This window comes from Strigops habroptila, chromosome 8 (genome assembly GCF_004027225.2).
Source record: "Strigops habroptila isolate Jane chromosome 8, bStrHab1.2.pri, whole genome shotgun sequence".
Lineage (NCBI taxonomy): Eukaryota > Metazoa > Chordata > Aves > Psittaciformes > Psittacidae > Strigops > Strigops habroptila.
The window spans coordinates 15,448,851-15,460,986 of NC_044284.2; the positions used below are offsets into that span (position 1 = coordinate 15,448,851).

The window sequence follows — 12,136 nt, forward strand, 5'->3', positions numbered from 1 at the left end:
ATAAAGGTTTTGGAATAGAAAGAATACATTTTGGCCTTTGTAATACAGTTAAGATGGTTCCAGGGCTCTGTGTCTGAGAAAGGACAGAAGGGAGAAAAGAACAAACTATTTTGGTGTCCCAATCTAAAGACACCTCAGATAAACAAAATTTGTGAGAGTAGATAACTTCTAAAAATAAGACAGACCATAAGATCCCCTATTTGTAAGAGAGATTATTTTTTAAGTTTTTTTTATTTGAAATAAGTTTCTTATTCTGTATTATCACGCTTGAGGGCTCTCTTATTGCATTTTGGCTAACATGAAGAGAACATGTACTAAACCTCATTATGCATAGAATAAAGAAAGGACATGCACGAAGAACAATTTCATACTCTATGTTTACATATCTGTGTTGCAAAGAATAAATTTTTGCTCATATATTTTTTTATGTAGTTGTGGAGTCTCCCTCCAAACAAGTATTAAAAAACTGTCTAGACACCACCCTGGGCAACCAGCTGTGGTTGCCCTACTTGAGCGGGGGGTTTGGACAAAATGACCTCCCGACATTTCTTCCAACCTCACCTATTCTGTGATTCCTTAGAGATAAATGACTTTAACTAGATTTACATTTTAAATTTAATTAATTGCACTACAGCTTCTCAAATGATTTTAATTCTCTTCTACTTTTCTCCCTGTGACTGTATACGCCTTTTAACTGTTTTATATCTTTATAGCCGTTGACGTCTGACATCACTGATATAGTGTGTAATGGAGTCAGACACAAAATAAAAAAGCATCTTAAACGACAAAGGAGTATTACTCCTGGCTAGAAAGGCAGTCTAGGAAGATGTAAGTAATAAATAGCCTTTTTGTTTCCAATCTAGTCCACAAAACAGGGAGTTGATAAACTCTACTACTAAGAACATCTATGAAGTTATGACTTGACTTACTAATCTCTTTTCACTGTAAGAAGGCAAGGTTCTGAATAGTACCTTGTTGCTTAAGTGAAAGATTTTTCTCCCTACTTAGATCTTAGCAAGATTAAAAAAATATGTATATACAGATATATGTTTTGATGACAGAACTGCTGATCCTGTACAGATAAAAATAGATAAATTTATGATCATCAGCACAAATATTACCCAGAAGTTAATCACTATGAATTCATGGCCATTCCTTTGCCAAGTGTATACTCTTCTGGCTAAGTATATTAAGAGAACTGTAGTAAGTTACGGTCCTGGGACGTCTCTATTAAGTTTTGATTGGGTGTGATATACGGGTCTGAAGCACTGGAATGATATGGAATTTTATTTGAAATAAGAAAGAGAATGGGAAGCAGCTATTAATTCATCCTATTAGAGATAGGTTCATGCTATAGACAAGCAGCACAAGAATTTTCCTGTTTAGCTTGCTTGATGATTGCTGGAAAAATTCAGGTTCTGATGAATTTTCCTACACAGTCATGCCATACAGAGCTGAGATAAATTCTACAGAAGCATGCTGTGTTTTTGATTAACAAATAAAAACACATTCAAGAGTTCTTCCTGTAGACAGCTAGTAGAGACACTGTCATTATGGGCACCTTCTTTTCTGACAGGTCCTCAGGAGAGGACTCAAAGGAAAACTCTAAAATATGAGGCATGTTTCTTCTACTGTTGAGTTATGGAGCCAGTCTGCAGAAAGCAAGTTGAAAATGAGTGTGCTTACTGTACTTAGAGAAGCATATGGTATCGGCATGGCATTTCCCACTACAACCCCACAAGCACTGCTACTGGTTCTCGTGCTACAAGAAGCTTAACCAACAATTAGACATTAAACAAGGCAATTTTCGGGAGAAAGAAACAAGAAATATAGCAAAATTATTACTGTACTAACTGGAAAAAAAAAAAAATAAAAAAAAACATCCCCAAACCAATGCATTCAGAATTAGCAAGTTCAATCAAACAGATCTTGGCTCTTGTCCAAACACTCACAACCAGAATTCCCCAGAATACAGTCTCTAAAAATCTCCTGCCAGGATAGTAACCTGACACTCATTCCAGGTGTACTCATTCAATCCTCCATTGAAACTGGAGGATTCTGTTGCCTAGTGGCCTTGGGGAGTTGATAAATAAAGATATTACCCTTTACATCTTACTTAGTGTTCAGTGAGAGCACTGAAAACCTTCCTTCACATACTAAAGATATTAAAGATATGATTGCTATCATTGAGGAAATAATTGGCAATATATCAGCAAATTTTCTGATGGTATAACTAAAACTACACATGTTCACCAAACAATTTCTGCTAATCCTTAAGACTTTACAAGTGAATTTAACACATCAGAGTGCAGTATCACGTGGTTTTGTCAACCAGAGCAGTCATCTTTAGAATTTATATGAATTTGCTAGAGAATACTATTCTGATCTAAATCGTATACAGACCAGTAGCATGAAATATAAACTGGTTCATTCATTATTCTGGTTTTGGAAGTATTTGTATAAACTGATAAAACAAGCCTTCATCTATATCTAATGTCAACCTAGCTTTCACTCAATCTTCTGCAAGCACATATCAAATTAAGTTCAACCAGTGCATGAAAAGCATTTTACAGAGGTGTCAGCCAGCCACCTCCCCGCAAAAAACCCCACCACACACTCTTAAAAATATTCATATATATAAAGAGAGGGAAAAAAAAAAAAGAAAAAGAAATACTGGTATGACTTGCCTGTGCTTGCCAAGATCACACATGGCTTTATCACAGCCCAGAATAAATCTCAAAGGGAAAAAATAAATGAAGATTCAGTTCAGTGAAGAGGGAATAAATGATAACCATCACCAGGATATAAGTTATTAACACTATATTTTGATTCAACTCCTAAAGCCAGCTGCTACTTAGATGATTTTGGTAAAAACGAAAAATACGTTAGAGATTTATGAGAAAGGAATAACAGAACGTGATCGTAAAAACTTCAGCTGGTATCTGTGTCACTTTCGCTTTGATTTAAATCAGGTCTTTAAAACAGAGGATTAATCTCCTAAAATGCTTCTAAGAGAGTCATCAAGAATTTATAATAAAAGTGAAAGTCGCAGTCAGTGACTGGTGAAGTGGAATGTATCACTCTGTACTTAAAAATGCCTGAAAAAAAAATCTAGTACTTGTTCAAGCTGAGAAGGAAACATTAATGTTTGACATGGTTACATTTATTTCACAAAACAAACAGATTTTGAACTGTTAGCAATTTCTTTTTCTTCTAAAGAAGACAAAGGATGCAACACCATGGTTACGTGACAATCTTATTGAACAATTCATAACTGGATAAGAGTCTATGGCTGATGTAGCTGAATACAAGTTTCAGGCACCAGTATCAAAACATAGACATACTCTGTGCAAATGACCCTGCTACTTGAACCATCTGGCTGTGAATGGAAAAGAAGAAACTAAGTCAAGCAGACCACGTTGATCCACTGACAGCATGTAGAATAGAAGACAAAAATAGTCAGCCAGCAAACATAAACATGAAACGCTTTCTTTGTAACCAAGTAATAAATGAAAAGCTATTTTAAATGCCTTGTCTAGTGACTGTACTCTCTTTCCCATATTTGTAATCCTTGATCTCTGTGGCAGTGGAATAAATGCATTTCTTCCAACTCACAGGTGACATTCCAACTATGAGACTACAGAAGATTTCAACCAGAGAGTACTTATTTGGTAGTTCTACGTTAATTATTACAGGGGTAACCAAATACGCTCCCTTTGACAGCACATCCTATTTCTAAAGGCTGAGGCATACAGAACTAGGAGAGGTGACCTTCTGAAATAGGACAGACTTGAAGCCTTTCTTACATATTTGTATTGTAATAACCAACCCAATCACATGTGGTACAAAACCTAGCATATCACCTTACTTTATATATAACCCAATCCATGATATGCACTATGCATCTATGTTAAATATAATCCTTGGATGAAAGCATATTTGTTGGGAAAACCCTGCCTTATATTCTGTGGGAAACAGCCATTCCTGTGGAGATGCACTTTTAGGCATAGCTAGGAACAGATCTATGGAACTTATCTTAATACATAAGTAGTTCTAGATCTTTCACTACTAAGATTTCAGAGTGAAGAGTTTAAGGCAACAGGCAGGAGCATGCGTCCCTTTGTACTGATGTAGGTTTTAATCAGAAAAGCACTATTTTCTTTTAGCATTTAAGCCAATAGATAATTACAAATGATGATTTGAAACCAGGCCATTATCAATGCAGAAGTGTTTGACACCAAGCTTAACATTTACACAGCTGAAAACTAGAAGAAAAAAAACATAGACTTTTGTACTTAAGAAAGTTAGACAACATAAAACTGGTAAAAAAGAGAAATCCTGGTGGGCTTTTCTTGTTTGTTTGGTGTTAGGTGTTTTTTTGGGGGCTGGGAGGTGTGCATTCATTTTGTTTTTAAACATTATCTGCTCTTCTTGTTGTTATGGAAACCATTCATACTCCCGCAGACTTCCACAAAAGGTTAGTACAGACAAACAATTCATGTTTTCTTCAGCAACAGTTCAAAAAAGCCACAAAAAGAATCAAAAAAACAAACCCCATAGCATTATCCAGGAAAAGTACTGGGGTTCTTCCTAATCAAATAATAGCATAACAACACACTTACCCCACCTCCTACAGCCCCTGAATCCATTTACTGCCTCAACCCCTTCAATCATGTTGGGTAATAAATAGTCTGTGGCTAATTACTCTTGATAGGAGAGCAGGAATCACTAGGTTAATGTTCACAAACCTAATTGCCAATAACAGCTGTGGGACTTCTCATGGTCAGGGCCACAGGATTTTAACCCCTAGTTTACCAATTACAAGATTCTGTAAAAGTCCATCCAGTTTTCATGTGATAACTGCAACTTCACCGTTAAAGGTAGTAAACAGTGTTGTGCAATAAACCTTAAGATTTCTTTCAGCAAGTGTATGGTAGAATATTTAGGCATCTATTTTCTATTTTTCAGTCTTTGCTGTATATTGTGTTTTAATGGGAGGGGAACTAGTAGATATGAAAGGTGATTTATCAGTTTTACCTGAAAGGCGTTCGTTTTGAATTTAGGACTGGGTATAGTCAAAAAGTATGTGATATTGCCATAAGATAATTATGGTTCGTTCCTTAAAAGAGAATGTATGCACACAGCTTTGGGTATGCATAATGAAGCTGTAGTTCTTAAAGCACAGAAATAATCATATTGAGTTCAGCAGACCTGATAACGTACTTGCAACACCACAATAAAAGATACTATCTTTACTATGATTAGGTGCTAATGAAGCCACATCTGTGTAAAACTCAGTCAGTCAGTCAGTGGTATTCTGCTTTGGACAGAAGGGTTGAGCCATGCAAAATTGGACTCTCAGTTCACCACATCGAAAAAAAATTATTGCTTAAAGTGACCTCCCACCACTTGACCTTAGTCAACTGACAGTTTTAACTTAATTAGTGAATGAAAACTTAAAATCAAGAGCTAGATACAAACATTTACACTGGCAAAAATTTAAGACTATTGAATTTAATAACCAGACCAAAAATTTAAACTCTAATCCTCTAATGACTGCGAAATCTGACTAAAATACAAAAGGCCAACAGTACCACTTGTAGTAGATGATGGCTCCAGTTAGCACTGAAATAAATTGCCCATGTGATAGAAGCAAGTGTCCATGTGGTCCCTTTGAAAGAATCCTGTATTTACGCCATAGACCTATGTTTTTGGGAAGTGTTGTAGTATTTTGTGATAGCAGTTATGATATATCATTTCAGCTAGAACATTTCAATATTCACATAGTCTGTAGAACAAGTTGTTGATTCAGTTTGGTTGTACATTCAGCATGACTTTCACATGCCCTGATTCCTGGACGCATAATTACGCAACTTCAACATTAAATAACTACAGCTTCTTATTTTATAATTTGGGATAATATGAATATATTCTGTATGAGAATCTACTGCATGAAGACTTTCAGATATTAATATTCAAATACTTGCCATGGTATATCCTCTGCCTACGGTTGAAAGTGTATCTTTGCATCTCCGTATCTTGCCTCTCAAATACCATATGTAATTCTAGTTCCCCTTTTCAGACAATGGACTTGTAAACCTACAAAAGACACAAAGAATGGCATCAGGAAAGATGAATGGCATAGAATAGCTTTCAAATGACTGAGTAGTTCTTTACATTAAAACTGACTGAGTCTTAGCCCACAGATTTCTGGAACCTGGAAAGGCGTGTTATATGCGTATCTGACAGGCTTATTCTTTATGTTCTTCTGTATCATACACCAATCGCCCATAGCAGGGACAGGTTACTGGTTAGGTCAACCTCTGCTTTGTTGCAGCATGGCTATTCTAGTTCTTTTTGGATTTACCTTAAAAGTGGATGAAACTGTAAAGAACCTGAATTTATTTCTGTATTTTCTTTTTAAAATAGGTCTGAGAATACGATTATTCAATTTTTCTCTCAAGCTACTAAGCTGTTTCTTATACATAATTCGTGTGCTTCTGGATGATCCTACACAAGGACTTGCATGGTAATGTTTGTGGATGTTTTAATTTTTATTTCTGCTCTCAAAGCATTGTTTAACTTATGAGAAATTAATGAATAAACAATTCATAGTCTCTCTACAGGGATTTGGTTTTATGTCTTACAGATGTTTTGAAAGAATTATAAAGCTAGTCTTACATTGTGAATGGGAATAAGAACTAAATAGGATCTAAAATAACAATATTCTTTTTTCACTTTAGTGCTAAAATAATCCTCTCTTTCCTCAGATGCTGTGCATCAGATATAGTTGTGCAAACATATATTTTGGTAGTACTATTTCGTAACGTTTCTATGTATCGTATTTCTGAAAATAAAATTGAAAATATCTGGTTGCCAGTTTATGCAACAATAGTCTTAAGATTTTACTTAAATAATTTTACTGAAAACCCCAAACCCTGGAAACAGACAGACAAATGCATGAAACTGAGCTTTCATGCAGATGACGTTGATGATAATTTTCTAGCCCTCTGCTTTCTCTATACACATAGAAGTGAGGGAGACCAAAAGTACATTCTATGCTTGTGATGACCTATGGTCACAATGTGTGATTTCACACACCTACAACTGTCAGGATTCTGTATGGGTCAGGTATTCTATGTAGGTCATTGGGTACTCTGCCTTTATTTTTTTTTGTTTTTGTTTGTTCATGTCTTATACAATCAACCACCAATTGTAGAAGAAATTATATTTATAATTTATACAGTCCTGTACTTCAATTGTATTTTTACCCTGGATATACTGAATCTTCTCAATTTTAAATGCTAATAAGCACCACATTTTACTGTGCTTTCACTTGATTTGATTCTGTTTGCCTTAAGTATTGAAAGAAACAAGGCACAGATTAAATCACTAAGGTTGGGATGACAGAACTAACACTCTTCACGCAATGTTAGGCAAAGGACCAAGTATGACTTCTAATTTCAATATTTGAAAATCAGTTAAACCTAATAAGGGTAACACTGTAACTAGTACATAGGAAAAATACTGTATTTTACAAGAATCAAATCTAAAGCAAAGTGAATAATAAAGGCTTTACTCAGCAGAGCATAAGAGAAGGATTTGTGAATGGGAAGTATAGAAGATGCATTTGAGATTTTTTTTTTTTTTTGGTTAAAATTTATGGTAAGAAATCAGAGCATTTGAAAAAGGGCCAGAAAAGAAAAAAAAAAACTCACTGGAAAAGAACTTCAAAAACCTGTTTTTTGACTCCACATGTATCTTAGAATGATTCTTCAAGGAGAGGAAATATGTAGGGAGGAAATGAGCAGTAAAGATTTCATAAAACCTTTAACAGTGATGGAGAATAGAAAATCCATCCTTAGCAATTTAGGCATAGTAGCACAGCAACTCAAAGACTTGAAATTTTAGTTAATGACATTTTCTGGCATGAAGAAGCTGCTGATACTGTTTTGTTATGAGAAATCTAGTGAGCCCAAATGAGCATGTTATACTGCAAGGTTATGTCTGGGTATGCAGAACAGATTAGAACATCAGCACTTCTGCCAGAGGTATGCTTCGATGCTTTTGTATTCATATGCAAAGATTTTTCTGCATCTTGCAGACTACTTAATTCCCGAGACCTTTCCTGACATGTTGCTTCAATCTAAGGAACAATGTTTGACAATTTACTAGCCAGAGACCATATTTGTATTTTCTCTATGTATTGATCTCTTTTGATGTGTTGACTAATATGTTCTATCTCTGTATAACATTTTTCTGGCTGTGAAGTTTCAGATCAGTCACTTCTGCATGCTGAGACCCTAGTTTTAGAAGCTGTCTATGCCAGAAAACCCATCCCTGTGCCCAGATGTTATCCCACTAATGTCAGTGGTTTTACTCATAGACATCCTGAGAGCTTGATACCTAAACTACTGGCATAAAGCATTCTTACAAATGCAGTGTTATGGAAAAAAATCTTTTCTAGATGCTGTGTCACACCCTGAGGAAAGAAACTACTCAGTGTACTGAGGGCATGGCCACAGAAAACATTATCACCTCGTTGCAAAATTTAAAGTGACAATCCTGGGAGGAATGCTTCCCATCACAGACTCTCCCTGCAGATTTATTTCCTGGTTTTCAGAAATGCCCACAGAAGTTAATATCTTTTATTTACTCCTTCAGGCACAGCAGATGTACAGGGAAGAGCTTAAGACATAAAACATCCTTATTAATGCATACTATTTAGCACCTGTCCCTACTCGTAGCCAGTAGAAAATACAGCATTTACTAATGTGTGGTCTGCAAATCCTCTTCTGATCTTGCTATCCCAGGACAAACATTTTAATCATTTACACAAATATATATTCCCACATCCTTACATGACCAGCAATTCCAGGCAAGATAACATCACATATACATAGCTATTTTTTTTACATAGATGTCACCAGTTTCTTACGTGAATTACCGCTACATGAATCTTCAGCCCTCCTCACATCCTCACAAGAGGATGTAAACAGTAGATTGGTGCAGTCTTTCCTGTTGAGAGTGTGGCAGGCATATGTGCTCTTTCTATCCCAGCCTATCCATGTGATAGGATTTCTAGTATCTCTGGATCTTCATATTTTTTGTGTACTTAGTTCAGATTTTGAAAGTATAATTTCAGTTATTTTGTTTTTAAATTGGAACACCTTTGAAAATAAATCTTAAAAAAATGTAACCTGAAATGCTTCATAGTCCTTTATCTACAGATACAGAACACATACAGAACTACTTCCTAAAAGTTATTTTACTTTAAAAAATGTCTATATCCATTACCTAGGGTTTCAAACTATTGCATGCATTTTATAGAACACTTAATAACCCTTTCCGCCTATATGTTTTTATAATCATGTTCCCAAATACATTTGCTAATGAAAATGGACTTTGCATGGATGGGATGACAACTATCAGTAAGGAATTAAACTGGAGATGTTCCAATCAAAACTACACACCTGGAGCGATTGATTGGTGAGTTCCTAATTTAAAAAAGCAAACCAAAAATCCACATAATGGTGGGAAGGGGAGGAAAACACAAAGACAAATCCATTTCCATCTGGAATGGTGGCATTTTAACACATAATAGTGATGCTTCCATAACCCTCAAGCAATTCTGTGTTTCTGAATATTTAAAATTGCCTTTAATATTTTCATTGTTTCAGTGATTGATTGGATGCTCTTCAAGATCTGAATTCCATCAGTGTTTATACCTTGCTGAAAAAAATGGATGCTCTTACTTGAAAAACAATTAAGACTAGTGGTAAATGATTACCAGTAAACTACTGTGCCAGATTCCAGTAGTACTTTATTAAGTGCCTATTATCATTGAGTTAGTAAATGCTAAGACAACATGGGATTTTTCCAAGATATGACAGCCCCTATGAGTTAGATAACATTTTTATTGTTGCAAAGATAGCAGAAAGTTCACACAAAAGAATTGTCAAGTTTATTTTTCCTACCACAAAGAATTATTCCCCTGCATCTCTAGAATCAAAAGCACAAACTGATTTATAATTTCTGGAATCATAGGGCATGGAGTTGCAACCAGTGAAACCACTAAAAGATTTTGGTGTTACTGGTTCTGGATTACTCCCATGGGAAATCAATGACTGGCTCTGGACAAGAAATACAAGCAATGTCAATACTCAGTAGAAAGCTACTAATTAAATATTTTTATTACTGAGTTGTTTTTTTTTTAAAATAAGGCTGCTCTAATTTCCATTCAAATGTACAAAATTTTTCCTTTATTTTTTTCCAAACATCATTCAGATTTTGATTATTTTCATATTTATTTTCTCATTCTAATGAACAGGTCTCCTATTATTTGGGTGAATCGAAGCTTGCCTTTATGGGGATTACAGGTAATATTTAAATGGCCAATTTAACTCTTTCCGTTTAATAACTGTAGACAATATTGATTTATTGCATTTTAGTTATGTTAAAGGATACTTGGAAAACTTGATATTAACACAGAAATCTACTTGATGTCCAAGTACAACAAAAGCATAAAGTAAAGATAAGTTGAGCTGATTTAAATTTATATGGCTTTAGAATAGGAAGTATTAATACTTATAACAAAATACTGTGGAACTAGATAGCCTTTTGTCTTAGAATTATCAAGCTCTGTTGAGTCAAGTAGTCACTGTTTGCTCCAGTGATAAGTTTAAATTTCGTAATTGCTTATGACTAGCTTTTGACATGCTTCATGAGCTTTCTTGTTAAATATACTAGAAAACTAAAGTTACTTCATAATATAGAAGCCTACATGTTTAGAGGAGTATGTTACAAAAAATGCACTACATCAGTGCTTTGTGGATCTTGGACATCTTTTGAAGTTTCTTGTTCAGTCCTCATTGTCCTGAAGCCTGCTCATTTTAGGAGCACTTTTTTTTACTTGTGGACAGCGCTGTGGGAATTCTCCCCGTGAAATGTGTTTCTGTTTTACTAAGAATTCCTTAAGCTTCCAGAATGGTTATACCATTACATTTTGTCACCATGCTTAGTGGAATTCCATTACAGTGGTTTGCACTTCTATGTAATATACAACTGTACTAAGGGACGAACCTCTTGATGAAAACATCTTTGAATTCCTTGCTTAAAGTATGCTCAGTTTGAATAAATTTTGACCTAGATGTTCAGATGAATGTATTCAATTTAATTAAAAAATACTGACAGTTTTATTTGCTTATGGTAGTAAGCAAATAAACTTACTTATTCTAGTAAGTTTATATGATAAACACAGGAGTTTATACATATGTGTATGCATGTATATATATACACATGCATTCACAGTAGGGTATATACAATAGTTGCAAAGAAAGATTTGTATTTATTTGAGATCCAGCCTGATTTTATTTAAAACAGTATTTGGAGAAACAGATATTCCAAATAGGTATTCTGTTTCCATGGCCCAAGGGGGTTGTGGAGTCTCCCTCTCTGGAGACATTCAAAACCTGCCTGGATGCATTCCTGTGTAACCTGCTCTTAGGTGTCCCTACCTTGGCAGGGGGATTGGACTATCTCCAATATGTCCAGTCTTGGAGATGATCTCCAGAGGTCCCTTCCAACCCTAATGATTCTGTGATTTTGACTGTATATTTTAATAATTTTCCAATTCATAGTATCTTTTTTTAATTCTAGCTGATGATATTGTGAGTGCAAATAATGTACTCCACTGAGTTTTCAGTAGTAATGACCATGAGTTTAAAATCAGAAATCCTGAGCTTGACATCAGGCTCCAGCTGAATTTGTATATCTTCATGATAGAATATTCCCATGATATACATTAAAATACAAGTATTTGCTATGCAAAGGACTTCAGTAAGTTTTGTGATTATTTTATACGTATAAATTTTTAAGTAATTTTTTTACTATTTTGGTATTTGATTATTTAAATATTTTTAAATGACACAATACATACACTAACTACTTATAGTTAAGTGAAGTGAAGGCTGATAAGCTGATCTCAGTTGCATTTAAATATTAAAATCAATAATGATTCATCTGTATCATTTGTGCTGTTTTCAACTTTCCAAATGATACACAGTAAGAAAAGTGTTTGTTTTTCCACACATTCATAATGTCTTTACAGAAAAGTAAAGAGCTGACTAGCTTCCAT

The 12,136-nt window shown here is 34.8% G+C and overlaps 1 protein-coding gene across 12 annotated transcripts in view; it reads left to right on the forward strand.

The window, feature by feature from the left end:
- The window catches only part of KCNT2 (potassium sodium-activated channel subfamily T member 2), a 141,549-nt gene that overhangs the window by 35,111 nt on the left and 94,302 nt on the right, over nt 1–12,136 (forward strand). For all 12 annotated transcript variants that reach the window (XR_003992526.1, XR_003992527.1, XM_030493971.1 and 9 more), the window contains exons 3-5: nt 6,430–6,529; nt 9,433–9,489; nt 10,331–10,379. Coding sequence is in view for 10 of the 12 variants with exons in the window: in XM_030493971.1 (XP_030349831.1) it covers nt 6,430–6,529; nt 9,433–9,489; nt 10,331–10,379 (206 nt within the window). In the remaining 2 variants the exon portion in view is untranslated. The remainder of the gene's footprint in view (nt 1–6,429; nt 6,530–9,432; nt 9,490–10,330; nt 10,380–12,136) is intronic.